This window comes from Brugia malayi, assembly GCF_000002995.4.
Source record: "Brugia malayi strain FR3 genome assembly, contig: Bm_v4_Chr4_scaffold_001, whole genome shotgun sequence".
Lineage (NCBI taxonomy): Eukaryota > Metazoa > Nematoda > Chromadorea > Rhabditida > Onchocercidae > Brugia > Brugia malayi.
Genome location: NW_025062478.1, coordinates 1,031,858 through 1,055,703, shown reverse-complemented (window position 1 = coordinate 1,055,703; position 23,846 = coordinate 1,031,858). Strand labels below are relative to the sequence as shown.

Sequence of the window (23,846 nt, the reverse complement as noted above, 5' to 3'; positions counted from 1 at the left end):
TTCCAAGTTTTAAAAAATACTTGGTAAGATATATTATCAATTGATAGAAATTATAAAACAGATATAAATTACATTTGAAAATAGAATTTTTTGAAATTTATCATCCTTTTTCAACTTCTTAAATTTTTCATTTTATCATTGAAATGATAAAATTTGAATAATTTATTTTCTTATCATGAAATAATAAGAATTTCAATAATTTATTTTTGACGAAATAATAAAGCTTTAAATAATTTGTTTCATTTATTTTTTTTTTCATTTCTTAAATTTGCCTTTTTGTCAAGAAATAATAAATTTTAAATAATTAGTATCGCTTTCTAATGAAATGATAAAAATTCTAAAATTTATTTTTATAAAGTAATGGAAGTTTATAAATAATTTGTTTTATTCTTTTTTTTTATTTCTTCAATTTGTTGTCTTATCATGGAAATGATAAAATTTGAATAATTTATTTTCTTATCATGAAATGATCAAAGTTTAAATGAAACTATGAAATCGGATTATCAAATATTTTTTAGGTTCTTAAACTCTAAACTCTGATAAGATTAAAATTTATTTAATTTCTCAAGTGATATAATTTCTCTTTGTTATTCAATTTTTTTATCATTTTTTTTTTTCTGATAATAAATAAAATTACAGTTTCTTTATGGACATACAATACGATGTGTATTTGTGATAACATCAATTATTCAAGTGATATATTTCTCAGTGATAAGCACTTATCCATTACTTTTTCGTCTGATAACAACATTGTTATTTATTCATTTTTGCTGCGCATTTGTTCATTTCTATTTTGCAACAAAAAATCAATTTGTGTTATCATTTAATTTTAATGGAAATTAAAATTTAAATGAAATTATTTAATCATTTGTTACTATTTAATAAATAATTCGAATGAGTTAATTTTGATAAATGGCATAATGCTATTAATATAGTAAATAATACTTAAATATTAAACTGATATATGATAAATAATACTTAAGAATTTGAGAAAAAACTTATTGGCATAATTATAAAGTGTTTGAATTTAAATTTAATACTGTTTAATTTTATATACAAAATCTTTTTTTTCAAATTTTATTAATTTTCCGCTTTTAGTAATTTCTAATCACTTTTCTTATCAGTTAGAGTAATAACTTAAGTATTGATGTTATGTAATTTTTAGTAAAGAATGTAAAAGTTGAAATAGAAATTAAAAGTTTTTTTTTTAAAATTTCAGAAATTTAAGAGAATCATTTCATAGTTTTCTTAAATTTTTCATCGCATTCATTTTTTTGTTTTTTTTGTTTTTATAACATTTTAAAAAATAAACAAATATCGTTTTAAGATGACGCTAATAATACTTACCTGATAAGTAACTGTTTATATTTTTTTTTTATTTGATCTTTAATTTATTTACTTAATTTAATTAATTTAATACGATGATCTGATAATTTAATTTAATTTTTTTTTTTTTTTGAAATTTAGAATACTAAAGAAAAAATTATAAATTTATTGAAACAAAAAAACACTTTAAAATTAAATTACATGTATATATTACTTATAAAAGATTATTAGAATTATAGTATTTTAATATTAGTTAATAATTGATACTGATTTATAAAATTTAATATCTAAAATAATAATAAAATTATGTTATCAAAATTATTTTTTATTTTATAATTGTTTTTTTTTTTGGATGAAAAGATTTTTTCGAATAATTGTTAGAAGCAAAATCAAATATTAATTATACTAAATGCAAATTATCAAATTATTACTTTCATTTTTTTTAAAACACAAAAAAAGTTAAAAAAAAAAAACAAAAACAAAAATTATTGAATGAAATTTTTTATTCTTAATTTACTAGCAGGCAAATATTAACTTAAAAAAAATTATTTTGTCATATTTTTCATTCTTTGGAAAGATCTTGCAACCATATCTTTTTCACTTTATAATGAGGCTTCCATCCTTTCATTACAATCTAAAATACAATTTCAAAAAATTTTGTCACCTTTTGTCACCAAAGCAAAAAAAAAAAAAAAAAAAAGACTATAAATTATTTATAAATAACTATTAAAATATATATTAATTAATATTCATACATTAATAAATGAATTTTTTCATTTCTTCATTTTCATTAAATTATTTGGTTTTTGCTTTATTTTTTTTAAATTAAAACTGAAGTTTGTTATTTTTATTAAAATTGTAAATTTATTTGAATGAAATGTTTTTTTTTTTGAAATATATTAATGAATAATTTAAAATGAATTTTTGTTAAATTATTTAATTTATTATTTTTTATTAAAATTCAGCGTTTATTTGAATGAAATATTTTCTAAATTTTATTAATGATTAATAATAAAAATGCAAAAAATCGAAATTTGTCATTTAAATAAAATAATTATGCAAATTTCTTTTTTTTTTTTATAATATAAATGAAATTATTTTACTTAAAATAAAATAAACAAATATAAAATAAAATTATTTTACTTAAAATAAAATAAACAAATATAAAATAAAATAAAATTATTTTACTTTTTGACAACCTATTGGTTCAACCATTGATCTTACGCCACGATATTGTTTCGATACAGGTTGATCAGTGCCGAATTGTTCCATTGATAATTGTTTTTTATTCTTTCGTCCATTTTTAGGCTTTCCAAAAATTTGATAAGTTTCATTCCATCTTTCATCGCTCATTTCATTTTCTTCTAAATTAAATTTCTTTCCTTTTTTTTTTTTTTTTTTGATGACATATTAGAAAATTTAATTTTTATCAAATTATTGTAATTAATAGCAATTTGAAACCTCAAAAAGTGATAATAGTTATTTTTGCATTTGTAAATGATATCACTCAGTGAAATACACTAAAATATTTTTCATATCTTTGTTTTTTTGTGGTATCTAAAATGTTGTCATTTTTATATCAGTCATTGATCACTTTATCAGCTGTTTAATTTCACATTTGATTAATAAAAAATACTATTACTGATATTAATAAATTAATAAAATATTAAAAATATTAATAATTGATAAAAAAAAGTATTAATAAAAATACTATAGGTATTACTGATATTGCTATGAAGTATTAGCATAGATACTACTGATATTAACAAAAGTATCAATATAGACACTACTGATATTGATAAAAGTATCAGCAGAAGTAGTACTGATATTGGTAAAAGCATTAATATGGTACTACTAGTATTGATAAAAGTATAGACATTGATATTGATAAAAGCATCGAGATATTGATAAAAGCATCGAACTTATATTGCTGATATTGATAAAAGTATCGACACTTATACTACTGATATTGATAAAAGCATCAACACTTATACTACTGATATTGATAAAAGCATCGACACTTATAAGAATTTGTTTTAAGAAATTGTTTATAATTATAAACAAAAAAAAACAAACGAATAAAACAAGGAAAAAATTATATGATTAAATAAAGATAAGAAGAAAGATTGTGATTGATAATGGATCAGATCACTTATGATCAGTACTGATAAAGCAAAAATTATATTTTGATCATACTTAATGAAGGAGGCTGTTGAGAAGGCAATTCATGTTCCAAAGTGCTCGATGCTTTCGTTTTTTTCTTTTTTGTTTTACGTTTCAATTTTTTTTTTGCATTCATTTTTGCATCTAAATAAAATATTTTATACTTTATTCAAAATTTACTTTAATTTATGCGCAAATAGACTAACTTTTTAAGAAATTATATACTTTGAAAAAAAAATTTTGTAAACATTTTAAATAGTTTTTTTTTTTTTTTTAATCAATTTGTAAATTTTTTAAGTTTTACTTTCTGCTAATTACAAATTGCTTTTCAATTCTAGTATTTCTAAATAATATTAATTTCAAAAAAAATATTTTCAGTTAAATTTTAGATATATCATTTAAAATAATTTGAATTATTGATTATCAGTAAATACGAACAATGAACAGATGTATCAGAAGATGATCGCATTGTACTTCGACTATCACTGCCATTTCTAGCTGATATCATTCGCTTATCAATTTCAGTGCTATTTGACTTTCTAATTTGTTTGCCACGATGTGATTTCAATTTTAAATTATTTTTTGTTCTTTTTTTATGTGTTTGTTTATTCTCCGATTTCATTGGTACTTCTTCTTCCAACTGTTGATAAAAGATTTTTTTAATCGGAAATGTTATTATCAAAAGATTAGCATTGTGATATCTTCTTATCATTTACTTTCTTTTTTGATAAATGATAAGTTTATCAATCATATTGCAACATTTCCTTTATATATATTTTTTCTTGATAGATTTTCATTGGATATTGTTAAAATATTTAAATTATTTAAAAAAATGTATAAATATATTTCATTCTTAGCTTACTTCTTTAACATTTATCAAATAAATTAATAGGTTTTTTTAATAAACAAAAAGAAAACCGATAAAAACAAAGTAAAATCTATCAAATAAATTAATAAACAAAATTAGCAAATTAGAAAGTTTAAACTTTTTATCTTTTTTTTTTTTTAAAAGCACTTCTGAAGAGTTAAAAAATTTTAGAATGTTTTAAGGTAAAATGAATAAAGAATAAAATCTAGTTCTCTCCAGGCTTTCCAGTTTACCAATTTAAATAGTAAAGTATTACTTAAGTAAAAATTAAAAAGTATTACTTATACATTAGCTTTAAATAAGTAAACTTACAAATTCAACACTACTTTCTGCACTTGCTTCATCCATTTTGCTAATTGATTTCGATTTTTCTTGAACATTCAATGGATCAATTTTTGCTTTACTTTGATCTAATGATAAGATTTCTTCCTTATCAGTGAATCTAAAATTACAAAATATTACTTTAGCATAGTCTTATCAGTGTGTTTTGCTATGATAAGAAATACACTTAGGTTAGAATTAAAAAACTTTTTTTTTACCTTATTTTATTAATTTTTTTTTTTTTTGAAATTTCCAACAATAGGGAATGAAGTATTCAAAGGGACAGTAAGGAAGAAAATGAATTAAGCATTCAGTAGATAAGCTTCCACGCTAACTAACTTAACTTTCACGTTAGTGAACGTTAGCTTTTACGTTCATTAACTTAACTTTCAGAGCTTTCACGTGTTCATTAACTTAACTTCTACATTAGCTAACGTAACTTCCACGTTAACTAACTTAACTTCCTCATCAGCGATCGTTAGCTTCCACATTCATTAACTTAACTTTCATGTGTTCATTAACTTAACTTCTACATTAAGTAACGTAACTTCCATGTTAGTGAATGTTAACTTTCACGTTCATTAACTTAACTTCTACATTAAGTAACGTAACTTCCATGTTAGTGAATGTTAACTTTCACGTTCATTAACTTAACTTCTACATTAAGTAACGTAACTTCCATGTTAGTGAATGTTAACTTTCACGTTCATTAACTTAACTTCCATTTTCATTAGCTTTAGGCTTCTGTATTTGTTGTATGCGCTGTTGTCGCTGCGGAAATTGCTCGCTAGAAACATTCTTAATTGAAGCTAAACGATGTTTGTCAACTTTCTTTACTTGTTTTTGAGATAAATTACTATAATTAATTAATTATTGTTGTCGTAAATTAGATTAATAATAATTTATATTACTATGAAAAAAAGATTGAAATATTTTTATATTATTGAAAATTTTCAATAAAATATGATTATTTTATTGAAATAATATGAAATTGTTTTATTTATTTATTTATTTATTTGTTTATTTATTTATTTCTGTTTTCCTTCTTTTTTCCTTTCTTTCTTTCTTCACTTTTTGCTATAATAAAATTTTGTAATTTAAAAAAAAAAAATATTAATAATAAATGATAATTTAACCTTATTCCCTTTTGTTGATCTAATTTAGTTTGTTGCTGTTGTAATTTTATCATTTTAATCTGCTTCTGATAACATTGATTACATTTTGTTTGCACTTTTTGATGAATGCAATTAGTCAAATTATCATATTCACGCATTAGCATTATTGATTTTTGATCAATTGATACAAAAATTCGATCAGTGAATTTTAAATTTCGTTCCTCATTTTCAATCGGAAAACATAATAAATCCATAATTTGCCATGATGAATTGGTTACTTTTTGTGGACATTGCATTGTCACTGATAACAATGTTTTATCATTATCATTTGACTGCAAAATTTTTAATGTTTACTTATAATTCTATTTTGATTTTAAAAAAAAAAAAAAATTACATTGAAATATTGAAATTTGTAATTGGTTAAGTTTCAATCTTCATAATGTAATTTTCATTAATATTACTTAATTAAATATTAATGAAAGTTTTATTATTAGAGAAATGAAAATTATATTATTAAAAAAATGAAATTTAATTTTTTTTTTTTTTTTTTTTTTTTTTTTTTATAATAATACTTTCATTTTTTTATAGAATAACCTTCATTAATATTACTTTCATTTCTTTTATAATAAAACTTTCATTAATATTACTTTCACTTTTTTAATAATATAACTTTCATTTACAAGATTTAACTTTGATTTTTTAAATTTAAAAGTTAAAATTTTAAGATCTTTCTTTAAATAAAATGCTACTATTATATTTTTATTAAAATTATTTAATAATTTACCGTTTGTTTAACATTTTGCATATGCATTGTCGAAGACTTCTTTTTTTCTTCATTATTAAGTTTCACTTAAAAATATTTTTAATTTTTTTTAATGAAATTTATTTCCAAACCATTAATTTTTCTAAAATTTCTTTTTATTTAGTTTTTTTTTTTCTTTTAAGAAAAAAGAATTTAATTAGCAAATATTATTTGTTGAATAATAAAAATTAATCTAATTAACAAAAAATGCTTTACTTACTTTTCTTTCCTTTTTTCTTTTTTAAATTTTGCATTAAAAAAAATTTTTTTATGACAAAAGTAACAAATATTCATTACATATTTTAATTGAAAAATTAAATTTTAATTAAATTATTTTTTAATAAAAATTTGATTAGAACCTGTTGCATTCTTAACATTTATCACTGTATCATTACGTTGTGTCTTTAAATTTAATAATATTTGTTCAGTTTGTTTTAATGCATTTTCAATAATTCCACTGATATACTGATAAATATTTGGTGAATACTTTGGCACTGATAATTCATTCATCTCAACAGGAAATTTTTTGATAATTTCAAGAGATAATTTGATAATTTTCAATTTTTTTTTTGACTTATTATTTTATTTGTTTAATAAATTTAAAATTGAATTAAAAAATTTTCATCAGCAAAAGAAAATTTCTTTCAGCGCAAGCAAAAAATTATTTTTACTAATTTATTAAACAAAATAATACTGAAAGATATAATTTAAATAGCAAAATTACTAATATTTGAAATATTTATAAAATAAAAGTAATATATTAATTCTTTAAATTATTTCCATTTATTCGAAGATTTAATTTTTAACAAAAAAATTTATTATTTTTTTTTATAATAAAAAAATAATACTTTGATAGCAATTAAACTTGGTGAATTCAGCAATTAAATTTGATAAACGAATGAAACTGCGATGATATTTGAAGCATTTAAATTATAAAAGCTTCAAATATCATTTTTTAAATTTTAATTTAAAATATGCAAAAAATACAAATGAAATTATCTTTTTTTTTTTTTGAAATTTATTCATTTCGACAATTACACTGACAGCATATGGTCTGTTAGAGATGGTTAAAAGTAATTAAACTTAAAAACTAATATTTTATGAAGTCGAAAAAATTCATATATCAGTTATTGCATTTTGATAATGAATTGTAACATTATTTTAGATGAATTTTTTGAATTTTTATTTTAAATTTCTTTGAATTTTTAAAATTTAAAATTTTATATTTTTTGAATTTTACATAAATTTTGTTATCAATTTATCAAACTTGATTTGAAAGTTTCTTCTCAGTAAAATCTTAAATAATCAAATCAAATTTAAAATTTTGTCAGCTAAAGAATATATTATTTCAATAATGCAATTTTTCGAAACTTCAAAAATTTAATTCGTCATTATGTTTAAATTAAAATATTTCAATTAAATATTTCAATATTTCAATTCAAATATTTTAGTTCAAAAATTTTAAATTAATTGTCAGAGATCAGATTTTGATTTTAGAATTTTTTCTTTTTTTGAATATGTTAGAGGATTTTTTGACTGCTAATTTGATCATTAACTCTTTTAAAATGTGCTATTTGAGATATAATTGTAGTAAAACTAAAATTTTAGAAATATTAGCCGGAAGATTTATTAAAAAAAAGAAAACAAAAGACGAGCAGAATAAAATGAGCGTAGAGAAAGAAACTTCAAAAAATCGGAAACATAAAGGTAAATTTTAGAAGCCTTCTTTAATTAATTAATTAATTAATTCAAAAGCACTAATTAAGCGTCAAAATTTGCGTCAGTGTTTCCTTTTTTTTTGACAATGGAATCGCAATTTATTGTTTACATAGTTTTGATGATAAAATACCATTTGTTTACCATTTTTTATGTGTCCACTTTTTCTCACAAAGTGTAGTGTCCATTCTTTTTCACAGAGTTTACTGTCCACTCTTTTTCATAAAGTTTGCTGTCCACTAATTTTCATAGAATTTACTATCCTACATTTTTCATGATGGCTAATGTCCATCATTTTTTTAATAAAGCTATTGTCCATTTCTTAAAAGTTACTGTCCACTATAAATTTTATAAGGTTAGTGTCTATCATTTTTTATAGAGATTATTTTAAACGAATGAAACATTTAAGTGAAAAATAAAATTCAAATATTTTTTCTAGCAAAATAGACAATTGAAATTTATAAAGCAAGACGTTACTTAATATATGTTATACTAAATTTGCATAATTAATTAACTAATTAAATGATATCTAGAAGAGAGTAAATCAATTGCTTCAAAGTATACCAATCATCGAAAGCTAATTTGCATGCGATCTGGTCGATCACAACCAATGTTATCCTTTTATTTTCTTATAAATGAAATTTTCTTTTTTATAGTCATCGAAAGAAGAAAATACACAGCAAATAATTACTGATTTAACCAATTTTTAAATTATCAATCAAAATAATAATTAAAAATTGAAATTAATTATATGAAATTGTTTTCAAAATAGATATCAGTTTGTCTCCTTTAGCATTATGTGACATCAGTTCAAGTCTGCTTTAGCATTATGTGACATCAGTTCAAGTCTGCTTTAGCATTATGTGACATCAGTTCAAGTCTGCTTTAGCATTATGTGACATCAGTTCAAGTCTGCTTTAGCATTATGTGACATCAGTTCAAGTCTGCTTTAGCATTATGTGACATCAGTTCAAGTCTGCTTTAGCATTATGTGACATCAGTTCAAGTCTGCTTTAGCATTATGTGACATCAGTTCAAGTCTTAGGAATATTTGAAAATTTATTGCTATTTCAGAATAGCTTCTGCTATTCCATTATCAGTTCGTATTGCTACTCTAAAAGTAAGTTTATTTAATAAATTATAACAAATAACTACTTATGTTTTACTCAACTATAAGCGAATTCTTCTCTTTGTAATATTCTATGTTCAATTTTAAATGTTTAAAATTTCAATAAAAAAAAAAAAAAAAAAAAAAAAAAAACTTCTCAAAGATTAATTTAAATGAAAATTTAAATTCATTTTCTTTTTTTCAATTTCTTAAAGTTTTACTTTACGAATGAAAAAATTTTCTAATTTATTGATTTTTTAAATTTTTATTTTCATTTTTAAGTTGCAACGATCATATTCACTTATTTTATTTGGAATAACTAATGCTGAAACAGTTGATCAAATATTTCCAAATTGGTTTAACCGATCATTTGTTGGAAATAGCGATGACATTGCTTATCGACCCTATGATTTAAATATGCCATCGTCATTATTAAGGTTAATTTAATTAATTAAACTCTAAAATATGGTCTACAAATGTCGATCGGTGGTTAGTACTCAAATATTACGGAATATAAATCCGGAAAAAAGCTTTAAGCACACTGAAAGGAAGTTCTATTTTATAAGTTGATGAAAAATTGGTAGGAAAATTAATTATAATTAATCATAAAAATATAAACAAGATATTTATTATTTAATTAATGCAATTTAACATTTCTTAATTAATCTATCATTGATTGTAATTTGCAAGTGTAATTTAATTTGAATAAAAAAAAGTTTTTAAAAAATTTTTAAACTTTCATTTAAATATGACTATATTAGACGACCAATTGCGCATTATCAGTTTGATTCACCAATTACTGAAATTAATTAATGCAATTTAACATTTCTCAAATAATCTATCATTGATTTTAATTTACAAATGTAATTTAAATTGAATAAAAAAAAAAAGTTTTATTTAAATATGATTATATTAGACGACCAATTGCGCATTATCAGTTTGATTCACCAATTACTAAAATTAATTAATGCAATTTAACATTTCTCAAATAATCTATCATTGATTTTAATTTACAAATGTAATTTAAATTGAATAAAAAAAAAAAAGTTTTATTTAAATATGATTATATTAGACGACCAATTGCGCATTATCAGTTTGATTCACCAATTACTGAGCATGGCAAAATATGCGCTGCATTAATTGGACGAGGCATTTTGCATGCTAATTATCAACCAAAAATTGTATATTTTAATTTTTTTCTTTTTATTCAATTAAAATATTAATTATAAAATATAATTTGCTAATTTTTTAATATTTATTTTAAAATAATATTCATTTCAATTTTGCTAAGTTATTAATAGCACAAATAAAAATTTTGTATTATTCTAAAATTAATAAAATTAAAAAAGATTTTATTACAATATAGATATTTACATCACCTGAGCTAAGGTGTATTCAAACAGCACATTCAATTCAACGTTCATTGCAAATTCAAAATTGGTGTATTTGTGTTGAACCGTCATTAGCTGAATTTACAGCCTTTCGAGATGAGAGCCAAAAATATTGGCTAACAATTGCACAGGTAATACTTATTTTCTTGTTTATTGCTTTCTTTTAAAAAAAAAAAAACAAAATTACAAATTATTTATTTGAAAAATTTTGATAAGTTAAATTAATTTTACTGTTTTATCATATCTTTTCTTTTTTTCTGAAAAATTTAAACAATGAAATGGTAATAATATTTATTTTGATAGTACTAAAGAATCATTTGATAATTAAATTTGAACTAATTAATTTATATTTATAATAGCAAAATAAAAAATAATAATTATTATATTATTAATATTAAAAATAACAAAAAATAATTAATATCAAAATTGAAAAAAAAAATTTATATTATTAAAAATAAAAAAAAATAATAATTTATTTCTATTTTGCTTAATTAGTAAATATAAACAAATATTTTTTTTTTACTTTTATTTTTAGTTACAAAAACAAGGCATACTTTCAACTGATCAAATTTATACGCCATTATTAAAAGTTGATGAACTTTCAAAAAATGAAACACCACAAGAATTTATTCATAGGTTACAACGATTTTACGAACATATCATTGTAAATTTTAAAGATAGGTAATTATTTCATTAAATATTTTATCAAAGTTTAATTTAATTTAATTTAATTTGTATTTTAAAGATAGGTAATTATTTCATTAAATATTTCATCAAAGTTTGATTTAATTTAATTTAATTTGAATTTTAAAGATAGGTAATTATTTATTTAATTTAATTTGAATTTTAAAGATAGGTAATTATTTCATTAAATATTTTATCAAAGTTTGATTTAATTTAATTTAAATTTATGATAAACAAATAGATTAGAAAAAAAATTACTTTTACAGTATTAATTAAAAAAAAAAAAAGAAGAAATGTTAATTAAAATAAAATTTTAATTTATGAGATAATAAGATAGCATTTTTACAATTTTTTTTATTAGGCGACATTGTGACAAATTATCGTAAATTTTTTAAATGATATTGATTTCTTAATTGATCTAAACTTGACGCCAATTTTTCGGCATCTTATTTGATCTAAATGATATGCTAAAATAGTGAATGTTTTGTTATCATATCATATCAGCCAAAAAATTAGGGATGGAACATAATTTTTTGATAATTAATCGTCAAATTGTTGCTAATTAATTAAAATTCATTCCTTTCATTTCATTTTTCACACTTCCAAATTAATAAAATTTAATAAATGATGCTGAAAAACTGAATAAATTGATTGATTCAATTATCATCCCTTATCAGTTCTCAGATGACATAAAATGATAAGCTATTATCAATAATTATTTATACGTGAAATTATTTTTTTTTTTGCACAAAATAGAAGTAATAATATTTCAAAATTAGCATAAGCTGTTACTTGCTTATACGTTTTCTGGGAATTTAAATAATTTCAATCAAATTTACCATTAATTTAAATTTAAATTTGAGACGTATAATATGGATAAATAACTCTAATTACTACTGCAATTTAATTTTAATTAATTAATAATGTTATTTATCATTTGTAATCAGTGAAATTTAAACAAATAGTTACATCACAATGAGTTGATTTCAAGTTCCTTTTTAAATTAATTTAATTTTTTTTTTTTTTAATATTAAAAAGTAATATTTATTTCAGATGTGCCATAATTGTTAGTAATATTACTGGAATTTTTGTTCTAAATGATGGAATAGCTAAAACTCCATGGGATTTACAAAAATGTCACACTTTGATGACAACCTGTCAACTATGTGCTATTAAAGTTACAACTAATGGAAAAGTTTGAATCCATCATTTTTTTTTTTTTTTTTGATTTCTAGCAAATTTAATAAAATATTAAATTTTGAATTGAATTTTTCTTTTCAGTTTTTGCAGTTTGAAAGAAAGAAATAGATTAATTTCTTTTTTGAAAATCATTTTGAAAAATGGTAATAAATTGAAAATATTTCTCTTAAAAATCTAAAATTCATTTAAAAAAAATTACATTTTACAAATAGTAAAACTAGAAAAAAGACAATTTTTTAATTTATTTTTTTTTTAATAAATAGAATAAAAAAGAAAATAATGAAACAATTAATAAATAAAAGTTAAAATTATTTTTTCATTGCAAAAAAAAAAGAAATATGTATAACAAATTCTCTCGTTTTATGATTAATTTTTTTTTTTAAAAAAATAATATTCAAATTTTATTTTACTAATTAAAATTTCAGATTGAATCTATCAACAATCCTATTCTACCACTAACACGGACATTATTTGATGCTAAAAATGTTTAAATTTTGATGACAAATTTTTGTTTAATAAAATCGCTACCAAAGAGAGAAAGAGAGAGGGAGAAAGAAAGAGGGAGAGAGAGAGGAGAAAAGTTTAATTTTGTAATAACAATAATCATTTGTATTTGTGAAATGAAGAAGTTGTGGTGAAATAAAATATATTACGTATTACTTACTTCTCACGTATATATTACGTACCACTTATCACGTATATACGCATTACTTATTACGTATATCATTTTACTGATTAAAATTTCAGATACCACGTTTATACTTATTATTATAATTTATTTAGTTTTAATTGTAACAAAATGAATTCCTAATTTTTATCTGATTTTAGTTTTATATTTTAAAGAATGAAAAATGTTGTTGCAAAAATTTTCTAACTTACATTTATTTGCTTTTGTAATTAAAAAATTATTTTCATTTTAGAATTATTTTAAAAAATAAAAAATTATTTATTCATCGATTAAATTTTCATTTGAAATAAAGCGAATACGACTAATATAACTTTTCTTTTCTTTTTGCAATTTTTTAATTTTCTTCTAAATTATTATGATTACTTATTAATTATTCCATTGTAATTATTTTTTATTCTTTATTTTACATCAAAAAAATTTCAAATGAAGCTTAATTATATTTTTAGATAATTAAATACGTTCCCATTGGTTTATTTAATATTGTTTTATTTTATTTTATTAAATTACAGTATTAATATACCAGTTATTAATGTATTTAAAATTCTTAAGTAAAATAATATTTTTATTTAATTTTATTAAATTTCAATATTATTATACTATTTGTTGATATATTTAAAATTCTTAAGTAAAACAACAGAAAGACACCAAATTATTCTACAAATATTTAAAAAGAAATTTTTTTTTTCATATAAATGTAAAGCTTACCCAAATTTCAAAAAAGTTTGAAAAATCCATTAATTGCAGAATTTTTTTTTTGAAAATCAGAAAATATTATTATGTAACAAAGATTAAAATTTTTCACCTAAACACTTTTATATTAAAAATAATTTGAATAGTAATACTTAGGTTTTTTTTTTTTTTTTTTGAATTTATCAAGTATTATAAAACGAAAGTGAATAATTAATAAAAATAACAACAAAATAAGCACTAAACAAATTTTAAATTAAATAAATTGTTTGTTTTTTCAAATTTATTGCAATTATATTTCTTTTTTTTGTGCTACAGATGGCATTTTTAATTTTTTAATTTTGAAATTTTAAAAAAGTGAATAATCTCGAGACAGCACAAAATGAATTGAATGAAATACTTTTGATATTTGTCACATATTTCTTTTGTAAATCTTTTTCAAAATTGCTATAATCATTTGTTTTTATCATTTTATCACTGATATATGTTTTTATCATTTTATCACTGATATATCAATACTGTAAAAAGATTATCAAATGAATTTGTACCACAATTAATAAAAATTATCACAAGTTAATATTATTTATGTCTAAATTTTAAAATTCCTTTTTTTTTCAAAAAAAAAAAAAAGAAAGAAAACATTAATTTTATCATTGATTCTTTTCTTGTGCGAAACATTCTCATTTTAATTTTTTTTTTTTTATTATTATTATTTCAACAAATATTAGATTATGAATATATAATTTTTTTTCCTTTCATATTTTAATTTGAAAATTTATTTACAAAATTGAAAAAAAAAACGGCAAATTTTTATTTGCATTTCATTGTTTCTTTTTTGAATATTAAAAATAATATATGCTGTAAAATCATAAATTTTCTTAAATCTATTTAAAAAAAAAAAAAAAAAAACAAAAATTTTTTCATACTTTTTGAAATATTCTCTTAAATTTAAATGATACCACTATCTCAGTATTATTCTTAATTTTCTTTTTTTTCGTTGCAATGTAATTTTTGAATTAATGTCACCAAACCACAAAATTACAAATTAACTACAACTTGGCGTTTTCTTTTTTTAATTTTACATTTTAAAATTTTATGTTATTTATGTTTTCTTGTTTATGAAATTTCTTGTTTGTATAAAATAAATGACCATAAAAGCTTAAATGATCATATCAAATTTTACCAATTTTCTCTTTTTTTTTCGGCCACATATCTTGAAATTGTATTTAAATTTAAAAAAAATTTTTAATTTCATTTTAAAGAAAAAAAAATAATTTCATCCCTAATTTGATTTAAAGCAATAAAAAGAAGAATTAAATGGATTATTCAAAGAAAAAAAAAAAACTTAGACTTTAATAAAAGATTTGAAGTGTTCAATAAAAGAAAAAAAAAAACAAAGATTAGAATTAATACTGACAAAAAAGTGATCAAAATTGCCTGAAGGTTTTCTTTTCCTTTTTTTTTTTTTTTATTAGCACTTTTTTTAATTTTTTTTTTAATGAAAACAATGAATTTAATCTTTTGATAACATTTTTCATAGTCGTAAACATGAAGTATGAAGTAATTATAGATGACAGAGATTTGTTTCTCTTTTTTTTTTATAAGAAAATTTCTTGTTTTTTTTTATTTTTCATTTTTTTCTTTCAAAAAGGACTGACATCTTCAAAATTTTTATTTTTTTTTTTTTAAAAAAAGAAAGAAGCAAAAGTTAAATTTTAATTTTACTACCCTCAAATGTCATTTAAGTATCACAAATATTGTCGTTTTATTTTATGAAATATATTTTGACAATTACACGAATAAATTTTATCAATAAATGACTCTGTTATGATCCATTTTAGTGAAAGATATCAAATTAGTGTTATTACTAAACTTATCACTCAACTCATTCCGTTCACCAATTAAAAAACTTATCACTGAACTCATTATGTTCACTAATTAGAAAATTTATCACTAAACTCATCCTGCTCACTAATTAAAAAACTTATCACTGAACCCACTTTGCTTGCTAATTAAAAACTTATCACTAAAATCATTCTGTTATGTTCCAATGATATTATTGTTAAGATTTGAGTGATAAAATCGGTGTTTTTGTTTTGTTTTTTTAAGATCGTTTTGATTAAATTAAAGTGTGATAAAATTCTTATCATGTTCAGAATTGATTTAAAACTAATTAAATAATATTGTGGCAAAAAAGAGAGATAAAATTGAGAGGTTTAAATTAAATTAAAAAAGAACCATTTAAAATGGAAATGAACAAATTAATTATCAATAACGGATTTTGATTAAATTTGTTAATTGTTAGCTATTAACATTTGTGTTTTTAATGTTTCTCTAATTAATTAACAAATATAATTACTGTCATTAATAGTTGAATTTCTTGTTGTCCAACAAAGTTTTTTTTTTAACTTTCGAAAAGTAAATTTGAACTTAATAATAATCAAACTTTAAAATTTATCTTAAATTAAATTCAAATTTTAGTTTTTGAATTATAACTTCTCAAATACAACTTTTTTTTTAAATTTTGTAAACATTAACAATTAAAGTTAGTCTTCTTTTTTAAAAAAGAAATCATTAGTAAAATCAATAATTGTTTTTTATTTATTCTGTTGCCTTCATTTTATATTTTAAAATTATCATTCAAAAAAATGTAAAACAAAATAAAAATTATATTACTTCACAATTTTCATTAAAAATGATACCTTTTCAAAAAAAAAATTTATTTTAATCATTATCGATTGATAATGTTTGCAATATTTATGATTAATTTCTCATTTGAAAAAGTTTTCATTTTTCAATAAAATGAAATTATGAAATGAGCAAAATTCTTGTAATCTCATTTTAGCACTTTTTGGTTTATTTCAATACAAATGTAATTGAAATTGTTGAACTATTTAAATGCAATATGAATTGAAAAAGATTAAAACTGAAATTGAAATGTAATTAAAAAATTGAAATTGAAATGTAACTGAAAATAGAATTATTAATTGTAATATGAAGAATTTAGGTGTAATTTTATAAGCTTTTTATGACTAATTCATGCCAAGGTAACATTCATTCCATTTATATTTTAAAAAGACTATAAAAGAAGATTATAAAATGGAAATTGATGGACAGAAGAAATAAATCTCTTTTCTCTTTCATCCCTCTCTCTCCCTCTTTCTCTCCCTTTCTCTCTCTCTCTTATTCATTCCTCTTTAGTATTTATCCTTATTGTAAGAGTAATTGAGAGATTGATATAAGGAATGTTTATTAGCATATTTTGTTACTATTTATTGATCATTGTGATCAATAAATACTACTATAAAATAATATATATTATAAACAAAGATTAATGTTTAAATTCAAAATATTATTTTAAAATTAAAATTTTCATAAATTTCATTTTTTACGATCAAAAATTTATCATTTATCATAAATTATGCTAAAAAAAAAATAATTTCTAATCCATTTCAAAATAAAAAGCTTTTGAAATTAAAAGGATTTCAATTTTTAAAGTAAAAATTACAATTTCTTCTCTCTCTCTCTCCCTATAAACTGCTTCAAGGAAAAAAAAAGAAAGATTTAACTGAAATGTACAAAAGCAAAAGAAGTGTAACTAATAAAAAGAGATGAATTTATCAAAATAAATTTAAAATATTTAAATTAATTTAAAATTACTTTTTATTTTTTTATGATATCACGCAGTTATATAAACTTTTAAATTCTTTCATAAATTTCCACCAACAAAAATGCATTTATGCAATAAATTAGGTCCAAATATGTATTTCATATTTGATAAATAATATTTGTGAATTGAAATTCTTGAAATATTCGATAAATTGAAATTATCATTGATGCATTCATCCAATTTTGTTTAATATACTTAAATCGATAGAATGCCATAATATATTGCAATTATTCATTAAATTCGATCTTTGTTATGCAAATAATTCTCATTCAGTGAAATAGAAGTAATATTTTATTGTATACGCATAAATTATTAGCATATTAAATTATTTATAACTATTATTTCATTCGAAGAATTAAATTATATTTAAAATTTTAGAAAATCATAGAAAATCTTAAAAATATAATTCATTTTTTCAATTAATAAAAATATTTTCCATATTTTCTTTCAAAAAATTTTTATGCATTTAAGCAAATATAATTAATAAACAATAAAATTTGGCGAAATATTTTTTTTTTTTCTAAAAAAAGAAGGAATAAATAATTCAGTTTTTCATACATTATTGATTTAATAGATTCAAAAAAAAACATAGAAAATTTAAAAAATGAAAATACAAATACAAATATTTCGATAGTTTCCAATTTAAATAAAATTTTTCAAGACTTTAATAGCTATTTTAAATAATTCTATGAGCTTTGTTTTCAATTGTATATTTAATATTGTTGCTCAGAAAATTTATTGTAAATGTTATCAAATCATATTTAAATCATTTGAAATTTTTATTTTTTTAACAAATTTTTAATATTTTTTAATATTTTAAAATTTGGAATATTTCAATTTATACTAAGCATTTTTAATTTTTATATATTATTTATTCAATAAAAATATAAAATTCTTGTGCTCTCAGACATTTTCATATTTTCTAATTATATCAAAACTTTTTAACTTTCCCATTCATTAGTGAAATTTGATTTAATATTAAAATTCTGATTTAATATCATTTCGATTTAATAAATATAAAAGTTTAGTCTAAAAGTTGTTAATTTCAATGTTTATAGCTAAATAACAATGCAACTATCAAATGACAATAAAACTTGAATTTTAAAATGTGAATAAAATATGTGTAACAATAAACATTGCTAAAAGATTTAAAATTTAAAAAGCTAAATTTGTTAATTAAATTTTCCAATTAAAAATAATACATAAATAGTAAACTTTGCAGAAAATTTTAAGCTTTTAAAAATTTTAAAATTTATATAATTGTAACAAAGCTAATTTGTAATACTTCTAAAATAAATATAATCGATCTGATAGTAACTAATAATTATCCGATAATTGCTAATATTTCATATATAACCTAATTACTCATTGAACTGCATAAAATACCGTATAATAACTGAAAATGTAAGCTCTTTTCAAATTTTTAAAAAATTCTGAAACAAATCCTTTCGTTAACATTCAAAAAAAAATGTTATAAAATTTAAAAAAAGAATAATTAATTAATAAATATTTCAAATTCATAAAAATTAGCATAAGTTAAAGTACAAGTATCTAATACACATTGATAATCATTGTTAACATTTATTTAAAAAATATTTTTGATTTAAAAGAAAAAAAACCCAGAATTTATATATAATTTTTTTTTAATGTCAATTTTTTTTTGAGGAAATTTGCACAAAATATTCAACAATTGATTTGCAAAGAGAGAGAGAGAGGGAGAGGGAGAGAGAGGGAAAGAGAAATTATTGTCCTTGTATAATTACCGCATGTATGTATCATTTCAAATATTTTGTTTCCATATTTAATCGTTTACAATCTTTCGAAGAAATGAATATTTCATTTTTAATCTTTGTTTGATAAAGAAGAATGAATTATTATTACTATGTTCGATAGAGTAATCCTTTTTGATCTCACTTTTACTTTATTAATCTTAGATTTATTTTGATATATATTTATTCGTAAAATAAAATATGAATTTACAGTTGTAAAAATTGATCCTAAAATATTGATAATTATTTCGTATTTAAATTTATTTTATGCTAGTATTTTACAAATATTAAATTTAAAATAATTATTTCATTTTTAATTTTATTTTATATTAGTATTTTAGAAACATTAGAATGAATCAAAGAGATGATAGCTGAGTAAATGAGCAGTTCAAATAATTCAAACATTAATTTTTTTTTGTTAACTTTTTTTACTATTATCATTATTATCTCTATGATTAATTTTAGTATTTACTATTGTTGTTTCTATCATTATCATTGTTAATTTTATTTACTGAGAAGATTTTAATCAAAATTTAAGATTTCTTTTTTAGCCACTTAGCATATTTCTTCATTAATTAATGAATTTCTTTTTTTTGAAATATTTAATTTACAAAAAAAAATTATTGTTGTATTCGATCTAATTCACTAAAGTGAATTGAATTTGTATTATACTAATCTAATAATCCACTAATTACCGAGCAAAATGATAAGTTAATAAATTGTTTAATTATGTTGCATAAAGTTTTCTTTTCTTTTCTTTTCTTTTTTTTCCAATGATAGAAAGAAAGAAGGTAAAAAAAAATAAAAATTCAAATTTTTTTGCAAGAAATATTTCTTTTCCTTTTTTTTAAAAGGATAAATTTGAGGAAAAGAATAATAATGCTAATCATATATGATATTTAGGTTAATTTCATACAATTTTAATTCTAAAATAAAGAAGAAATATGATAATTGAAGTGAGATAGAGAGCAAAATTCAAAGGTGACAGCAGGGATGTCGTCAATCTTCTTCGTTATTCACTTCAGTAACTCTTGTCTCATTGAAATTACTGGACAGAATGATCTCTTCTTTTCTTCCCAATATGACAACAATTTCTTCCTCCTCTTCTTCTTCTTCTTCCTCTTCCTCTGCTTCCTCTTGCGTTCTCAATTTTATATTACTGATAAAAGGATAAAAGAAAAAAAAAAAGGAAAAAAGGAGAGAAAAAAAAAAAGAAAACCGGAACAGAGGTTTTTTTAAGGACTTAAGTTACATTTCAATTTAATATTTTTGGAAATTTAAAAAAAAAAAAAAAAAAAAAAATTGAAATGCAAAGATAAAGAAAAGATAAGAAAGAATTATATAAATGCTGAGAATTAGATTGTATGATGGGCAAATTTATGAATTAAAATTCATTTTTGTAGAACTTTTAAGTGCGTAACAATTAGGTAATTCATTCTTAGAATTTCTATAAAATCATCAAATTTCCTCATTGCCTCAAATCTATTAACCTCTTAGAAAATCTCTATGTTTGTGTTTGCAGATGATTTCGTCCTACTTTACGGCCCGAAATATTACCATCAAATAGATCCATTCAACAATTAATACCAAAGTTAGATCATTTCTCAAGTATCGTTTAATTTTGCATATTTGACCTAATATTCAAATTCATCTTATTCAAAATTTAAATCAGCATTATGTTTTAGCTTTGAGAAAATTTTCAATTATCTTTTTTTTTTTCATATTATCTGATGACAATGTGTTTAATTCTTGTAGGTATTTTTACATTTGATATTATTAATTAAAATTATTTATTGTTGAATTAAATAGTTTGAAATAACAATTTTTGCAGTTTTTTTTTGTAAGATATTGCATTAATGAATATATCATTTAATTATTTGCTTATTAATATTAATATTGGAATATTAATTAACATTTATTCATTTAATGTATACAAAGTTACCAATTTTAATGAAAACATATAGCACTTGTATATCATATAGTAAAAAAAAGATAATTAATTAAGAATTTTAAATTCATAGCCTTTTTTAATAGTAAAAAAAAAAAAAAAAAAAAAAAAAACATTGCCAAACAGTTTGCATTTTTAACTTTCATTTAAATTAAATTGCATTGTTAAAACTCGAATTAGAGGTTACAAACTAGTAATAACATTTCTTTTAACAATTTTTTGATTTGTCAAAAAAAGATTTTTGTTTTATCTTTTTAGGAAAATGATTTTCTTTTTTATCTTTTTAAGTCTAATTATAAATTTTCTTAATCTCAAAATGTTATGATGAATATTTACAAAAAAAAAAAGAAAAAATTGAAATAAGTTGAAAATATCGATCAATTTTGAAATTGTACATTACTGAAATGCTATGATCAATGTTTTTTATCATAAAAATTTTCAATAAAAAGCAATAAATAGAAAAATAAGTATTTTTTTTAAATCTTGTAAAATATTTTTTTTTTTTTTTCAAGTAGTTAATGGCAAATTATTTATTGCTGTTAGTTTTAATTGATGAATAGCTTATTTGTTTGTACAATAAAACTAGTATTGCTTATCCTTTTAATTCATTTGTTTGATAAAAAGAATGATGAAAATTCGTAGTTTAAATTAAATGAATTTAAAAAAAAGTACAAACAAATAAAAAAAAAATAGGAATTAAAAATAACAAAAAAAAAAAAAAAATTAAATAAATAACAAAGAAAAATATTTTTGTGTATGATTGCATCTATTTAATTGCCTTTGGCATTAATTAAAAATAATCATTTTGCTACAATGTTTTATCATTCCAGCAAAATCATCTTTATTACATCATTTTTATTTAATTTTATCAATTCACTTTCTCATTTCGTTAAATTTCGATCATATTTTAATCAATAACTTTTATCGAATAATTTTTATAAATATACTTTCATCTAATCATCATCATTATATCAATATAGTTGGATAATCATTTTAACTATCACATATTATTATTTTATCATCAATTTGTGATAAGGATAACTTTTTGAATATAACTTAAGTATTTTTTTCGCGCTAACATAGAAATACTAAAAGATCAGTATTAAATGTGAATTTATAAAAAAAAAGGAAGAAAAATTGATCATTTGATCATTTTTTTTTTCTTTTTTTATTTCTTGAATTTCTCATAAATTTGCTTGTTTTCATTCTGATTGAATATGAACAAATTTGGGTCAAATAAATTATAATTCTTGGCTTTTTATTATTGGGGTCGTTACGAAAGACGGAAATTGCTTGAAGTGGAAATTATGATTAGATAACAATAGCTCAAAATTATAGATTACAAATTTATGGGCTTGAATTGTTTCTTACAAAAAATATTCAGATCAAAAAATATGATGATCTTATATATATATCATTAGATATCATTTTTGATAATATTCTAGTCATATTTGATAATACCCAAGTATTTTTTTAATGATTTCTAATCGTTGTTGATAAAATTTTAGTCATTTTTGATAAGATTCTAGTACTTTTTGATAATATTCCAGTCGTTTTTGATAAAATCTTGATCATTTTTCATAAGAATCTAGTATTTTTTGATAATTTTTGATAAAATTTTGATCATTTATGATAAGACTCTAGTATTTTTGATGATATTCTAATCGTTGCTGATAAAATTTTAATCGTTTTTGATAATATTTCAGTCATTTCTTGATAAAATCCCAGTATTTTTTGCTGATAAATAAAACATGGATAAAATAATAAATTCTGATCGTTTTTAATAATATTTTAATCGCTTCTGATCATATTCTGATCGTTAAAATTTTAATTATTTTTGATAATATCCTACCTTCTACTACAAAAATTGAATAGCATTTATAGTTATTATAGCTTTTCTAATTTTTAATATGTTATAGCTTTCTAATTTAATGTTAGCTATACAAATTTCTGTTATAAGAATCATTCTTAGTATAATTGTAATTGTTCTAAAATAATAATCACGCTTATTCTTAATTTGCTAACATTGCTAATCATGATAAATATTGCTATTCGTAATATTATTATCGTGATAATCATTACTATTCACAATATTCTTACTCGGTAACCAGTATTAATTATACTACTGTCATAACAATATTATCGTGATAATCATTGCTCGTAATATCAATATTGTGATAATCATTATTATTCAAAATATTATTACTTGTCAGTCATCATTAATCATAATAATAGTATCGTGATAATCATTGCTCGTAATATCAATATTGTGATAATCATTATTATTTGTAATATTGTAATTACAATGATTGTAATTTCAATACTTTAACTTTTATAACGCTATCAGTTATTTTATCTAAAGAAGCTTCTATATAATTCTTATGAACAAT

At 19.9% G+C, this 23,846-nt stretch overlaps 3 protein-coding genes across 3 annotated transcripts; 1 reads left to right on the top strand and 2 right to left on the bottom strand.

The window, feature by feature from the left end:
- Positions 1–1,888: 1,888 nt before the first annotated feature.
- On the bottom strand, positions 1,889–4,705 carry Bm1598 (Uncharacterized protein; the record flags this gene model as incomplete). Its single annotated transcript, XM_043081241.1, has 5 exons — positions 1,889–1,960; positions 2,515–2,690; positions 3,523–3,633; positions 3,928–4,129; positions 4,670–4,705. The coding sequence occupies 5 exons, from the start codon at positions 4,703–4,705 to the stop codon at positions 1,889–1,891; spliced, it is 597 nt and encodes a 198-aa protein (XP_042937175.1).
- A 687-nt stretch (positions 4,706–5,392) lies between these two features.
- Bm1581 (Uncharacterized protein) lies at positions 5,393–7,105 on the bottom strand (the record flags this gene model as incomplete). The annotated part of the gene is made up of 4 exons (XM_043081240.1): positions 5,393–5,465; positions 5,815–6,125; positions 6,578–6,642; positions 6,955–7,105. 4 exons carry the CDS (start codon positions 7,103–7,105, stop codon positions 5,393–5,395), a joined length of 600 nt encoding a protein of 199 aa, XP_042937174.1.
- A 1,007-nt stretch (positions 7,106–8,112) lies between these two features.
- On the top strand, positions 8,113–13,185 carry Bm1113 (Uncharacterized protein; the record flags this gene model as incomplete). The annotated part of the gene is made up of 9 exons (XM_043081239.1): positions 8,113–8,302; positions 8,845–8,923; positions 9,386–9,431; positions 9,702–9,856; positions 10,492–10,600; positions 10,786–10,941; positions 11,346–11,491; positions 12,548–12,689; positions 13,120–13,185. 9 exons carry the CDS (start codon positions 8,113–8,115, stop codon positions 13,183–13,185), a joined length of 1,089 nt encoding a protein of 362 aa, XP_042937173.1.
- Between the last annotated feature and the right edge of the window lie 10,661 nt (positions 13,186–23,846).